The 16296-nt window shown below is 41.3% G+C and overlaps 1 protein-coding gene across 1 annotated transcript in view; it reads left to right on the forward strand.

Annotated features, from left to right (window-relative positions):
* Positions 1-16296, forward strand: part of Map3k13 (mitogen-activated protein kinase kinase kinase 13) — a 134339-nt gene that overhangs the window by 97503 nt on the left and 20540 nt on the right. Inside the window, exons 6-8 of the mRNA XM_013034761.1 lie at positions 3429-3587; positions 7850-7932; positions 13137-13242. Of these exons, the coding sequence (XP_012890215.1) occupies positions 3429-3587; positions 7850-7932; positions 13137-13242 (348 nt within the window). The remainder of the gene's footprint in view (positions 1-3428; positions 3588-7849; positions 7933-13136; positions 13243-16296) is intronic.

Raw genomic sequence — 16296 nt, forward strand, 5'->3', positions numbered from 1 at the left:
TGAGCAAAAGAGCTCAGGAATAGAGCCCAGGCCCTGAGCTCAAGCCCTATGACCGACAAAACAAAAACAACTTATCTATTCTTTTTTTTTTTTTTTTGTCGGTTGTGGGGCTTGAACTCTGGGCTTGGGCGCTGTCCCTGCGCTCTTCAGCTCAAGGCGAGCGCTCTACCGCTTGAGCCACAGCGCCACTTCCGGTTTTCTAGTGGCTAATTGGAGATAAGAGTCTCACAGACTTTCCTGCCCGGGCTGGCTTTGAACTGTGATCCTCAGATCTCAGCCTCCTGAATAGCTAGGATTACAGGCATGAGCCACCATCACCCGGCTAACTTATCTATTCTTGATGACTGAAGACCATCATCGCACACATAAGTAATGTCTGTTGCTGTGTCACAATTGTATCCTCTATGTCCATCTGGGATGTGTAAGCACATTACCTTTTTACTAAGTGCTCCTATGGACTATGCTTTATTATCTATTATTATTATTATTAAGTTTTATCATCATCATCATCATTATTTAGCAACTTTTCTTCTCAGGATATAAGTCTTGTTAATATTTTCCCCTGTAATTGCTTTTATTATGCCCTTAAAATTAGCAATTAAATTTTAGGCTTTATCAAAAATAATAGCAAGTGTTAAAATTGCGTATAACAGCATAATGAATAGGCTGAATAGGAATGAGATCATTTGTAATTTGGATAATTACTGAAGTTTCCATTTTTAAGGATTATACCAATTTATGTTCCCACCAGAAGTTTATAAGGGCATTTTCTCAGTCTCTCAATAAAATACGTTAATTTTTTATTGTGAAAATACCATACAGAGGGGTTACAATTACATGGGCAAGATAATGAGTACATTTCTTATCAAGCATTGTTGCCCCCTCCTTTGTTTCCCCTTGCTATCCCTTCCCCTCCTTCACCCCCCCCAAGCCAAAGTTGTAAAGTTCATTTTTCGACATACCGTCTTGTACATCTCATTGTTGCAATAGGTCCACCTGTATCCCTATTTAAATGATTTGTTTTTTCCCTTCCCCTCCACAAATTATACCAACATTAAATACAGTGAAAACAGGGGTTATACCATGGGGGAGGGACATACAAAGAAATATCTTATAAATATGTTAGAAACAATAGCAAGAAAGAAAAATAAAACATTTGAGTCCTTATCTTCGCCTGACATCAACTTATCTGACTGTTTCTGCTTGTCTCAAAGATATACTAGTTATTGCAAATAAGGGAAACCATGGGACCTATGTTTCTTTGGGCCTGGCTTACTTCACTTAATATTTTTTCCAAGTCTTTCCATTTCCTAACAAATGGGGCAATGTCATTCTTTCTGATGGAGGCATAGAATTCCATTGTGTATATATACCACATTTTCTTGATCCTTTCATCTACTGAGGGGCATCTAGGTTGGTTCCATATCTTAGCTATGGTAAATAATGCTGTAATAAACACAGTTGTGCTGGTAGCTTTAGTATGGACTTGTTTGTGATCATTTGGGTAAATGCCCAAAAGTGGGATTTTGGACAGTCATATGGGTAAAAATTTCCTCCTATTATTTGTTACTTTATATGCTTAAGAATCATTTGCAGTTTCTTATTTGTGAACTGCTTATATCCTTTTGCTGTAATTTCTAATGTTTATTATCAAGTACGAGTATTATATATATGAAGAGATTACTTTTCTGTTTCTTGGGTTGTTTGGTTGGTGGAGTTTTGGTGGTACTGAGGTTTGAACTCAAGGCCTTTCTACTGGCCAGCAGGCACTCTACTACTTGAGCTATTCCACCCACCTTTTTTCTTTTTCTTTTCTTTTTTGTTGGTTGGGTTCCTGAACTCTGGGCCTGGGCGCTGTTCCTCAGCTCTTCAGCTCAAGGCTAGTGCTCTACCACTTGAGCCACAGCGCCACTTCTGGTTTTCTGGCCGTTTATTGGAGATAAGAATCTCACAGACTTTCCAGGCTGGCTTTGAACCGTGATCCTCAGATCTCAGCCTCCTGAGTAGCTAGGATTACAGGTGTGAGCCACTGATGCCCAGCTTCCACCAGCCTTTTAAATATCGGTTATTTTGTGTGGCCAGCCTGAACTGCAATCCTTCTATTTCTGCTTTCCTGCATTGCTGGGATGACAAGTGTGCACAACTGGGTCTTGTCATTAGTCAGCTCAGAGTTTCGGGGCTTCATGCTTGTCAAGGGGCAATCTACTACTTGAGCCATACCTTCATCTCATTTTGATTTTGTTATTTTTCAAATAGAGTCTTGCATTTATGTTTGACCAGCCTGGACTTAAATCTTCCCTCTTACACTGGGATAACAGCTATGAAGTCCAACTTCTCATTGGTTGAGATGAGGTTTTGTCAACTTTTTGCCTGGTGATAGCCATGAACTAATATCCTCCCAATCTCAGCCTCTAACTGATTTTTCATTATGTTGGATTTTCTCACTTCAGAAATTTATCATTTTTATGGCTTCTTGATTTCCTCAGCCTTTATCTCTCTAAAAATTATTTTTAAATTGTTCATTTTCTGTCAAGATTTTTATGGTTTTATTCTTACATTTAATTTTGTGAATCATTTGAAATTTATCTTGATGCATGATAAGGTGTGGTTTGCTTTAGTGTGTGTGTGTATATGTGTGTGTGCACGTGTGCGCGCCAGTACTGGGGCTTAAACTCAGGGCCTTACACTCCTGCTTTGCTTTTTCACTCAAGGCTAGTTCTTTACCACTTGAACCTTACTTCCACTTCTGGCTTATTGCTGGTTAGTTGGAGATAAGTCAATCAGGTTTGTTTTTCCAAGGCTGCAAACTGAGAACCTCAGACATCAGCCTCCTGAGTAGCTAGAAATAGAGGTATGAGTCCCTAGCATCCAGTTTTTTGGTGTGTGTGTGTGTGTGTGTGTGTGTGTGTGTCTTCGTTCCAGTACTAGGTGTGTGTGTGTGTGTGTGTGTGTGTGTGTGTGTGTGTGTGTGTGTCTTCGTTCCAGTACTAGGGACCAAACCCACTGTCTAGTGTATGCTAAGCAGTTCTGTAACTCTGAGCTTCTCTTCGCCTTAGCTTGCTCCAGTTGTCCCAACAGTGATTATTAACCAAGCAGTTTTCACTCCGCAGTTGACGATGCTTAATTATATACTCAATCCTTATACGTATCTGGTCTCTTTCTGGATTTTTATGCTGGTTCATTAGCGTGGTTATCTATTCGTGAACCATTGTTACTTACTGAGACTTTATGTTGTAATATCTGCCAGTATTTGTTTCTCTTAGATTTCTTTTTCATAGATCTATTCTGCTTTTCTGTTTTCCTTATAGTTGAATTTAAAATTTTCAAGCTAGGTGCACGTGTCAGCTTGATTAAAAAGGAATAAAGAACTGAAGTACAAATGAGTCCTTCTGAAATGTCTTTTCTGCATGCTGCTGGTACTGCTGTAGGTCTTTTGGCGTGGTGCTTTGGGAGTTGCTGACAGGAGAGATCCCCTACAAAGACGTAGATTCATCAGCCATTATTTGGGGAGTTGGAAGCAATAGCCTGCACCTCCCAGTTCCTTCCACTTGTCCAGATGGATTCAAAATCCTTATGAAACAGACATGGTAAGATATTTCTTCCAATGTTTTTCTTTACTTTCTTTCTCAAAGGCATATGTAAAATGGCTCTAAAACAGCAAAGAGGTCTACAATGTGTATTAGGAGTAAATTACCTGTTAGAAATAGCTCCGGATGTTGGGGTGTCACATAGGAATAAAGACCCCCAACTCGAAAGGAACTCAACAAGGCAAGGTTTACTTCTGGGGAAGGATGCACCATCCACCAAAAATCTGGTAAGCAAGCACATAGATCAAGCAGGCTGCTCCTTAACCCAGCAGGCCCTGCCCCTCTGCTCATATTGGCTGAGTTCAAGGTTGACAGTCTGCGAAAGGATGCAGCTCAATTAACAGGAAGTAAGTAAAAGTCAAGGAGCCTCTAACAGGATGTCTTAATTAAAGTGCTGAGGAAAATGATGTATGTAATTAAAATGTAATTAGCAAGGACCAATTCACCTGGCCAAAGCAGGAACCCTTCAGAAAAACAATTCTGTCAAGATTAACAGAAAGGAAGTGAATTACTTAGGGAGAGAGAGAGAGAGAAGACACTTTTTTACACACAAGTGGTGGAAAGACTAAGAGCCTTGCACTTTAAGAACCTTGGGTTTAGATACTGGCTCTGCCTTTTAAAAATTATTATAGGGGCTGGGAAGGTGGCTCAGTGGTAGAGCGCTTGCCTTACAAGCCTGAGGCCCTGGGTTCGATTCCTCAGCACCACATAAGCAAAAAGAAAAAAGCTGGAAGTGGCGCTCAAGTGGTAGAGCGCTCTCCTTGAGCTGAAGAGCTGAGGGACAGCGCCCAGGCCCAGAGTTCAAGCCCCACGGCCGACAAAAAAAAAAAACAAAACCCAGAAGTGGAGCTGTGGCTCAAGTGGTAGAGTGCTAGCCTTAAGCAAAAAAGCTAAGTAAGGTGACATTGTCCAAAAAGAAATGCATCCTGCCGCGTGCTAGTGGCTCACACCTGTAATCCTAGCTACACAGGAGGCTGAGATCTGAGGATTGCAGTTTGAAGCCAGCCAGGGCAGGAAAGTTCTTGATACTTCTTAATTAATCACAAGAAAACCAGAAGTGGCACTGTGGCTCAAAGTGGTAGCATACTAGCCTTGAGCAAAAAAGCTCAGGGACAGCACCCAGACCCTGAGTTCAAGTCCACAGAAATTTACTCTATATCTGACTTAGGTAACTGTAACGCCTCTGTACATCAACTTTTATAATAACAATAAAAACATAAATAAATAAAGCTCAGGGAAAGAAAGAACCCAGGCACTGAGTTCATGTCTCAGGACCAGCACTCACACAAAAATAATAAAAGTGTAAATGTCACAAGGATAGTGTCTTAACAATTTTCACTGCAGATAGGGAATGGAGAGAGATGAATACAGTCAAGGTCGTCATTCCACGCGCCACAGGGAATATCAAAAGTATAGGAGTATGTCTTTTGAAGTGTGGCGAACCTAAACTGTAGCTTCATACTACAGAATTTAACTATATTATAATGAAATTGGTTATTTACCATTTAGCTTTTTATTCCTTTACTGTGTTTCTAAAATGAATTTTTGTGAAGTAACTCTCTCTCCCCATTGGCTTCCAGAATTATTTGAAGGATTTTTTTTCTCAGAATAGACATTACCAACTAATTAAAAAAAAAAGAAAAAGAAAAGGGGGCTGGGAAGGTGGCTCAGTGGTAGAGTGCTTGCCTTGCATGCATGAGGGTTCGATTCCTCAGAATCACATAAGCAGAAAAAGCCAGAAGTGGCACTGTGGCTCAAGTGGTAGAGCACTAGTCTTGAGCTGAAATGCTGAGGGACAGCGCCCAGGCCCCACGACTGACAAAAAATAAAAGACTAAAATGCAACAAAAAAGTTTTGGGAAGAGAAAGTAGACATCTAAGACATCATTGACACAGTTTTTAAGCTAAGAATATGGTACATGTTTCAGTGAATCTTAGCAACATACTTTGACTCCTCTCCTGCTAGTCTGCCAACAAGACTTGGTCCCTCATGAAAAGAGAGAGATGGAGAAGTCTTTTAAACCTTCATCTGTGGGTAAAACCCCAGCTTTGCATCCTGTGCAATAAAAATGCATAGATCACAATTTTGAAAAGCATATTTTGGTGATAGTCCTGTACCACCTGCTATTGAGGCAGTCAGTTTAACCATTTGCATTTAGAAAACTTCAAATTCTAGCCAGGCGCCGGTGGCTCACACCTGTAATCCTAGCTACTCAGGAGGCTGAGATCTGAGGATCATGGTTCAAAGCCAGCCCTGGCAGGAAAGTCCATGAGACTCTTATCTCCAGTAAACCACTAGAAAACCATAGCTCAAGTGGTACAGCGCTGGCCTTGAGCTGAAGAGCTGAGGGACAGTGCCCAGGCCTAGAGTTCAAGCCCCACAACCAACAAAAAAAAAAAAATTAAAAGAAAAGAAAGAAAGAAAGCTTCAAATTCTAAAGAGATCTTACTTAAATGCTCCTAAAATATCACTTCTGCATAGTACTGGGTATCGAACCCACAGTCTCATGCATGCTAGGCAACTGCTTGACTACTTGAACCATGCCCTCAGCTCTTTTTGTTGTGTTTAATTTATGGGTAGGGTCTCATTCACTTTGTCTGCACTAGCCTCAAACTCAAAATCTCCCTCCTTTGCCTCTCAAGAAGCATGTACCACACCTGGATCCAAAACACTACTTTTGAAGCCAGCATAGCTTTTCTGAGAACTGACCATATACAAAGTACTGTGCAGAACAACCCATACCTGCAGTCCATAATCTCAGTAGGACACCTCACTTTCATTATTGAGAGGAATCATGTCGATAAGTGAAGTGCTCACACTGAGCAAAATGAAAGGTCTTTTGGAGTAAGGGTAGGGAGAAAAGGAGAGATTGGGTGGTCTTGAGGGAGGAGTGGAAAGGAAAGGAGAATTCTTGAGAGGAGAGAGAACACTGGCCTTAATACTTTGGTCATATCTTAGATTGGGGTGCTGTAACAAAACATCGTAGAATGGGTAGCTTGTACATGACAGAAATTTATGGCCCACAATTCTGAGAGTGGGCCACCCACGATCACTAGACTCAGTGTCTAGTAAGGCCAGAGTTCTGGTTACCCTTCTCTGTGTCCTTTCATGGTAAAGGGCAAACAAACGCCCTTGGGTCCACTTTTCTAAAGATAGTTACCCCATTCAAAGTGGAGAGTCCTCATGATTTAATAAGCTTCCAGGACTTCACCTCCTAATACCTTCACGTTGGAACTTAAGATTTCAACAGGTGACTTTGGGATGGGGAGCCGCACACATGGTAGCATCACTTAATATTCATTCATTCTTCCACATTTTCTCCTCAAATAAAATTTCATTTTTGTCTAAATAGTTCCAAATCTCCTATCCTTCCTAGTTCTGAGAGGTTTTTTTTTTCAGTTGTATAGAAGCTGATGCATCTCTGTATCTGAAATGAAGGCTTTCTCTGACGATAACACCTTTATGGACCGGCTAGTGAGGTACTAGGGAAAAGCAGTGGCCCTGGAGCCTGAAGCCCTCTTACCACTTAGCACTGTACAAAGTTGACTAAGTCACTAAATTTCTCCAACATCTCACCTTGCTCCCCTAAACACTCCCCTTACTTAGGGAGTTTCTGTGAGGATCAAATGAGAAGATAAAAATGCAGGTGCACTGCAAACTATTAAGATCTCTTTGATTGTGGGATGCTATTATTCACCTCCCATAAAGTTATACAAATGTAAGGCTCCTTTGGGTTGTCACCTTCTGGGCGCTTTCCTGCTGACCACTTGAAATGAATAAGATGTCAGCTAGGAAGCCCTAATTAACTGCATTTAACACTTTCTTGCTCCAGTAGGGAAGAACTGATGTTTCTCATACATGGATTTGTTCTTATCATAGATGTCTTGAACCTGAGGCCTTTCCCTCTCCTGCTTGTTGACAGGATGCTCTTAGCACCAGTTATTCATTGTTATTATTGTTATTCATTGATCTCCATTTGCCACCAAAACTGTCTGTCAAAAGTGCTGCCAGGAGTGTAGCTGACTTCTTCCTGGGAGACATGCTTCATCTGCCTCTCAGAGCAGCATGTGTATAAAAATGTAGCATGCACAAAGCAGAGATTACAAAGCAAGCAATTTCATACAAGATTAGATTCTGTTAAGGCAATTGCCTCATTCCCAGACAATCACTCATTTTCTCCAAGGAAGCTATTACTGCTCCCAGTATCCAATAACATTTGATGAGGCTTTAGAAGAACATTTTGGCTTTGTCCCACATTCCAGCTGCGGGGTGGGTTATGTGCCCAGTGTCTCCTATTCCCTCTGCCTTTGCACCAGTCTGGCCGAAAGACCACCCGGAGATTCAGGTTTGGGACATACAGAGACCAAGCTCATTGGAGGGCTAGCCTGAAATGCCTTGTGGGTAATCTCAAGAATAAGTGGGTGCAGTTGTGGACACTCATCCTTGGAAGGCAGTGATGAAGAGGACTCAAGTCAAGTTAAGGACTAAATTAGATGTTCTCTAAGGTTTTCTGACGCCTCACTACCCAAGAGGCTGACATCTGAGGATGTCAGTTCAAAGCCAGTCTGGGCAGAAAAGGCCATGTGACTCTATCTCCAATAAGCCACTCAGAAAACCAATAGTGGTGCTATGGCTCAAGTGGTAGAGCACTAGCCTTGAGCTGAAGAGCTGAGGGACAACGCCCAGGCCCAGAGTCCAATAAATAAATAAATAAATAAATAAAATTATGGTAAAATGAATATAGTTTGAAATTTGCCATTTTAACCAGTTCAATGTATAATTCAATGGCATTCAGGTTATGAAAGTACCTCTACTATTTCCAAAAAAAAATTTGGGGGGGTCCGGTCATGGGGCCTGAACTCTGGGCCTGGGTGCTATCCCTCAGCTCTTCAGCTCAAGGCTAGCGCTCTACCACTTGAGCCCACAGCACCACTCCTGGCTTTTTTCTTTTTGCTTACGTGGTGCTGAGGAATCGAACCCAGGGCCTCGGGCATGCAAGGCAAGTGCTCTACCACTGAGCCACCTTCCCAGCCCTTTCCAAAAATTTTTATTCACTCTGTTAAGCATTGACTCCCTGTTCCCTCCTCCTTTAGGCTCTTATAATTTCTTTTCTTTTATTATTTTTTTTTTTTGGTCGGCCGTGGGGCTTGAACTCTGGGCCTGGGCGCTGTCCCTCAGCTCTTCAGCTCAAGGCGAGCGCTGTGCCACTTGAGCCACAGCGCCACTTCCTGTTTTCTAGTGGTTTATTGGAGCTAAGAGTCTCACGGACTTTCCTGCCCGGGCTGGCTTTGAACCATGATCCTCAGATCTCAGCCTCTTGAGTAACTAGGATTACAGGTGTGAGCCACGGGTGCCCGGTGACTCTAATAATTTCTATTTTAATTTCTGTCTCTATACATTTGCCTATGGTAACTATTTTGTTTAAAGGGAGTCATACAATATATGTCCTTTACTGTTTGGCTTTTGTTTCACTAAGCATTTAAAGTTCATGCATATTATAATGTGTGTCAGAATTGCATGACTTTTTATGGCTGGATAATATTCTACTACATATACCACTTTTGTTTATCCAGTCATCTTTTAATTCAACCTCAAGTTGACATCTATACTGTGGAGAAATTTTAAAAAGTGACATTTGGGTACAAGAGCTTCAGTCTATTAATTGAATATTTAGAAGACTTGAAAAGGCAGACAGACCCCTCCTCCCGTGTTCTGGGCTTTCATAGGCCTTCTCTGGACATAAGACAGTATCATTAATGGTGTCAAATTTCACCTTTTTTCCATGCCCTTACCTGCTTACACAGTTTACTAAAGGAAGCACCTCTTTGTGGTACCACACATGCATTTTGGAGGTGTCCCCTTTGAGGAATGGAAATCTTAAGTATAACTTCATGTTAACTTTCATGCTGATTTCCGTAGACTCTGGCTAGATACAGCCATCTTCTGCCTGGAATCTGCTGGGTGTTACCTTCTTGGTGAACCAGCATGATGATCTCTGTAACGAGGCTGCCCTAGCTTCTGTCCATAGATGCTGCCATTACCTTAAGACACTGCCATCCCCCACTGGGAGCCACTGAAGTTGATGTTCTCAAGTCCAGAGCCACACAGGATGCTGGTTATGCAGCCCATGCTTCCTTTCCCTGGCCATGGCTCAGTGTTTTTCAAGAATTTTAGTGAGACACTGGGATCTGCCCCTCCATGCCCAGGTTAGTGGCTTTGTTAGCAGTCAATGTCCAGTCTGCCCACCCACCATTTCTTCAGCTATGCCTAGATACAGCTGAATTACAGAGGAAATGCAATTTGGAACTGTGTTATCACACAGAATTCTATGAAACTCTAAATTAGCATTTGCCAGGAATATGGTACCCTTGAGGAAATCACAGTTTTGGTTAGCCCCTGGTGTTTTCTCATACTTCTTGTTACCTCTTCACAGAAGAGAACTCCTTTTTGGAAATCTACTCTTGAAATAAAAAGATAAACAGAATAAATTTATTTGAAAATGAAAGGAAAATCATGAAAGAGTACAGTAGTGACACTGTATCCAGCAAGAGACCCCAAAGAGAAATCCTGAAAGCTACTCTCTTAAAAGCTTTCATCTTAGCCCGGAGCCAGTGGTTCATGCCTGTAATCCTAGCTACTCAGGAGGCTAAGATCGAGGATCATGGTTCAGAGCCTGCCTGGGCAGGAAAGTCTGTAAGACTGTCATCTCCAATAAACTACTCAGAAGTGCTGGAAGTGGTGCTGCGACTCAAGTGGTAGAGCACTAGCCTTGACTCAATAGAAGCTTGGGGACAGTGCCTAGGCCTTGAGTTCAAGCCCCAGAACTGGCAAAAAACAAACCAGCCAACAAAAAAAAAATCAACCTGATCTGTGTTCTGATTCTTTACCAGCAGAGGGAGATAGTCCTTTTCTTGATTCCTTTTTTTTTTTTAATTAACATTTGTAATATGAAGGAGGTTAATTGTTTTGATACTTCCATACATACACACGGTGTACTTTGAGTTCTTCAAATTCACCCTTCCGGTGTATTCCCATTGCTCCCTCTCTCCCTTGCTTTTTCAAACATCATGTGGTAGATTTCATTATGCTGTACTTACATAAAGTTTTGTCTTAGAGTCTACTGACATGTTTTTGCATCTGAGGATAGTTTAAGTCCCAAATTTGACCCTCTCCCTTATCTGTCCTTTATCAGCCCTTACTTGCCATCCTTTTCTGTCTCTCTTTTTTCCTCTCTCTGTGTCTCTCTTTCTGTCTCTTTGTTTTTTTCTCTCTGTCTTTCTCTCACCCACTCTCTTTCTCTCTCTGTTTTAGTCAGCCTTGGACTGTGACTTTACCTCCCTTCTGGAATAACAGGCATGCACAACCACTTCAGGCCTCTTGCACTCATAAAGCTCAACTGTTCTCTTCCTAGTGCATGACTTTGATCTAGTGACTGGGAGAACAGAATTGCCTAGCACTTACCTGAACCTTTCATTTAGATGCTGTTCATGTAGGTGATAAAATCGTCACTTAACAATAGGATAAAATGTTCTCAATCTTGGAAAAATTTGGGTGCCTGAAAGTTGCTAGGCAGTTAGTAGAACCCTCTCTCACAACATACATATGAAAACCTCGTGTATTATTTAAAAAATAAGACAATCATTTCCTAAATAATTATAATATAATTTCATCTGCAATAATAGATGAGGGCCTCCTGTTGTTGGTTCACAACCTCTGAACAACATGTAGAAATAAGTCAGTGGAGCCACACTGAGCCTTTCGTGGGTTACCCAGTCCCTTACTGCTGACAGGGTTAGAGCATGGCTCCCAAACCATCACATTTGATTCCATTTAGCCTGCTAGATGGAATCAAACGTAACTTGGCTATGTAGTGGAAAGTCATAGTTCATGGTTAATGGCTCTCTGCAGAGGCCAAGTCAGCTTTAATGCTCCAACATTTGGTTATCTCTTGAAAAAAGTTGATTTTAGTATTCTATTTGTGTATTTATAAGTTAAATAAACGCAAGTTGGTTTTCCCCCAAAATAGGTGAGGGCTAGAGGTATAATAGATCATTTGCCTAACATGAGCAAGGGACCAGGCTCAATCCTCTAGGTAGGAGAAAGGGGGAAGGAGAGTGATAATTAAGGATAATTCTCTATAAATTTACAATTACTTGAATATAACTTTTTGTGATTTAGATGAATATTTTTATTGTGCTAAGAACACTTTACATGAGATCTACCCTTTTAAAGTGTGTGTGTGTGTGTGTGTGTGTGTGCGCGCGCACACACACAAGCGCACTAGTCCTGGGGCTTGAAGTTAGGGCCTGGGCACTGTCCCTGATTTTTTTTGCTCAAGGATAACACTCTACTACTGAACCACAGCTCCACTTATAGCTTCTTGTATAAGTCTCACAGACTTGCCTGCCTGAGCTGGCTTTGAACTTCAGTCCTCAAATCTCAGCCTCCAGAGTAGCTAGGATTATAGGTATTAGCCACCAGTACTTTGCTGATTAAAAGATTTTAATCAGTTTTATTTTTTGTTTTGGTGGTACTGAGATTTGAACTCAGGGCTTCATGCTTGCAAGGTAGGCTCTCTTCCCTCTGAGCCGTGCCTCTAATAAAACATTTTTAAATGTACAGTGCAAGATTGTTAACTATATGTTATCCTAGAACTTATTCCTCTTATGTAGATGAAATTCATAGCTGTTAATTATCAATTCTCCATTTCTGCCCCTTCCCTCCAGAAGCCACCATTCAACTCCACTTCATGAGTTTAACTATATTCTGCATACTGCATGTAAGTGGAACCATGCAGTGTCTGTCTTTCTATAACTGAGTTATTGTTAGCATAAATTACTCAAGCTTTGTCTTTGTTGTCACATATTCATGATTTTTCTTTCTAAAAGATGAATAATATTCTATTATATATATATATATATATATATACACCATATATATATGATGGACATTGTGGCTAGTATGAATAGTGCAATGAATATGAGGATACTAATATCTCTTCAAGATCCAGATTTCTTTTTTAAAAAATCCATATGTCAATTCTTTTGCATAAATGGCCCAGAAATGAGATTGCTGTAATCAAGGAAACACAGACATTAAGTATTAATGAGGGGTGGAGAATCTGGAAATTTGTACGCTGTTGGAAAATAGCCTGAGGGGTTCCTCAACAAATTAAAAATAGAACTACCAGAGATTTTGAGATATACTGCCTAATATACACATGAAGGTAATGGAGTCATTCTCTGGAACTGTTATATAATTAAAGGCATTAGCTTTCACTGGAGATTATCGGGTTCTCATTACCTCTTGGAACATATCTGATACATAATGAAACATCTCCATTTAGCTATTGTTTAGGAACTATTATCCTAGCAGAGCTTTTCCTGTTTCCTAAAAATTAGATTCGTTTAAAATCTACGCCTGTGCAAAGACCAGTGTCCTGTCACTCTTGGAGTTTCTGGCAGGTTTATAATTTTATGGCCAATGGGTCTGCTGCCGGAAAGTTGTGTCCCCTCTTCTTTCATCTTTTTTTTTTTCTTATCCAGGCTGAATGGAGAGAAGAAGTAAAAAAACACTTTGAGAAGATCAAAAGCGAAGGAACCTGTATACATCGGTTAGATGAAGAACTGATTCGAAGACGCAGAGAAGAGCTCAGGTCAGCTGAGCTCTGTGGTCTACCTCTTCTCCTCCCTCCCCTCCCAGCCTGAGTCTTCAGATACTAGCAAGAACACCTTGTGAATGGCCATTTCACTTTCTACACACCTTTTGCCTCTACCCTGTGTCCTTATACTCTTTAAAACTTGCTCTGAAATTCTCTGTGAAATCTAAAAGGGTTGTCCTGGAAGTCTAGTATGGGGAGGGTGATGGTTACTGGAGGCTGGGGTTGGGGCAAAGAAAGGTTGATTAATAGGTACTCAATTCTATAGGTGAAAGAATTTCTGTTGTTGTATTGTGCACTTGGTTGACTATAGGTAGTAATAATGTGTTACACTTTTTATTTAGGAAGTTACAATAAAGATTTTTTGTTTGTTTGTTTGTTTTTTGGGTCCGGTCGTGGGGCCTGAACTCTGAGCCTGGGCGCTGTCCCTCAGCTCTTCAGCTCAAGGCTAGCGCTCTACCGCTGTGAGCGCCACTTCCGGCTTTTTTCTTTTTGCTTATGTGGTGCTGAGGAATCGAACCCAGGGCCTCAGGCATGCAAGGCAAGTGCTCTACCACTGAGCCACCTTCCCAGTCCCACAATAAAGATTTTTTAATGTTTCACCAGAAAGAAGTAATAATTATTTGAGAATGTAAGTTGTCCCTGACTTGAACATCTACAATGTACACATGTATTGAAACATCAGATGGTATCCCATAAAGATGTACATTTTTTTTTGGTCGGTGGTGGGGCTTGAACTCTGGGCCTGGGCACTGTCCCTGCACTCTTCAGCTCAAGGCAAGCGCTCTTGAGCCACTCCGGTTTTCTAGTGGTTTATTGGAGATCAGAGTCTCACGGACTTTTCTGCTTTGAACCGTGATCCTCAGATCTCAGCCTCCTGAGTAGCTGGGATTACAGGTGTGAGCCACTGGCACCTGGCAAGATGTACAATTTTTTGATTGTACAGTTTTTTCCAAGTATAGTGGCATGCCTATAGTTACAGCACTTGGGGAGGACGGGCTGAGGCAGGAAGTTTGCAAGTTCGAGGCCAGCTTGGGCTACATAGTGAGACTTTGTCTCAAAAATAAAAATTTTCTTAAGTTTGAACAACAATATAAAGATTGCTCTTTTTAAATTTTATTTTATTGTAAAGATGCTATACAGAGGAGTTACAGTTATATGAGCAAGGTAATGAGTACATTTCTTGTTGAGCATTGTTGTCTTCTCTTCTATTCTTTTTTATTGTGAAAATACTGTACAGAGGGGTTACAATTACAGGGGCAAGATAGTGAGTACATTTCTTATCAAGCATTGTAGCCTCCTCCTTTGTTTCCCCTTGCCATCCCTTCCCATCCTCCCCCCTCCTCCTCTATTTTTTTAAAGAGAGAGAAAGATTCTTTTTTTCTCTTTTCCAAACTCTGTTTTATTCATTTGTGATACTCTGCAACAAAGTGCTTCTATTTGTCCATTCAGTCACTGTTATAGGGGCCAAAGAAAGCTGGAAATGTATGAAGATTTAGTCCCTGACCTCAAGATGCTTATAATCTATTAAGGAATACAAGACATGCTCATGGACAACCACTGACTTAGGCTGGCTGATGTGACATGCTTTCTTAGACTTGGAAGTTAATCAGTGAAAGAAATTTATTGCTGCAGGCAATGCAGTTCAAGATCAAGACACTAGCAAATTCAGTGTCTGTTGAAGACCTATCCTCATACATTAATACACTTTTTAGAAGAGAAGAGGCCCTTCGACTTCATCTATAAGGCCACAAATCTCAACATGAGGTCCCCTTTCTCATGAGAAAATAATCACTTCCCAAAGGCCCACCTCTTAATATCCCCACCTTGGAATGTGCATTTGTCAGGGCCACACAAATCCATACTAATAAGCAAGATAGCTATACATGACATGGACAGGTATAATCATAGTATTTTCTTCAAATTCTTATTTCCATCAATGTATGAATATGTTATACTTTTTTAAAACTAACATAAGCAGAGGCTACAAGCAAAGCTAGGCACCAGTGGCTCATGCCTATAATCCTAGTTACTCAGGAAGTGGAGATCCGAGGATCATGGTTTAAAGCCAGCCCTGCCAGGAAAGTCCATGAGACTCTTATCTCCAGCTACCAAAAAAATCAGAAATGGCCGGGCGCTGGTGGCTCACGCCTGTAATCCTAGCTACTCAGGAGGCTGAGATCTGAGGATCGCGGTTCAAAGCCAGCCCAGGCAGGAGAGACCCTGAGACTCCTATCTCAAATAAACCACCAGAAAACCGGAAATGGTGCTGTAGCTCAAGTGGTAGAGTGCTCGCCTTGAGCTGAAGAGCTGAGGGACAGTGCCCCGGCCCAGAGTTCAAGCCCCACGACCGACCAAAAAAAAAAAAAAAATCAGAAATGGAGCTATGGCTTAAGTGCAGAGTGCTAGCTTGAACACAAAAGCTCAAGGACAGTGCCAAGGCCCTGAGTTCAAGCCCCAGGACAGATTCAGAAAAAAATAAAGGCTACAAGCAATGCATACATTCTAATTTTATTTATTTTTGGGGGGGGGTCAGGTCATGGGGCCTGAACTCTGGGTCTGGCACTGTCCCTCAGCTCTTCAGCTCAAGGCTAGCACTCTACCACTTAAGCCACAGTGCCACTTCTGGCTTTTTTTTTCTGCTTATGTGGTGCTAAGGAATTGAACCCAGGGCCTCATGCATGCAAGGCAAGCGCTCTACCACTGAGCCACCTCCCAGACCATAAATTCTAATTTTAATTTATGATCTACCTGGCTTTCTACTGACTAGGCCTAAAGGGTAAAATACGTAGAAAGCCTGGATTTTCCATCTTCTACTCCTTGTCTGAGTTAAACAAGAAAGTTTTAAAAATAGAGGACCTTGGGGCAAATGCTTTAGAAATAAGCCATCCTACACGTGCACCTCCATGTTTATTGCAGCACTGTTCACAATAGCTAGGATATGGAAACAACCCAGATGCCCCACCACAGATGAATGGATCCAAAAATTGTGGTATCTATACACAATGGAATATTATGCAGCCATTAGAAATGACAAAATAATGGCATTTG

Source organism: Dipodomys ordii, unplaced genomic scaffold (genome assembly GCF_000151885.1).
Source record: "Dipodomys ordii isolate 6190 unplaced genomic scaffold, Dord_2.0 Scaffold196, whole genome shotgun sequence".
NCBI lineage: Eukaryota > Metazoa > Chordata > Mammalia > Rodentia > Heteromyidae > Dipodomys > Dipodomys ordii.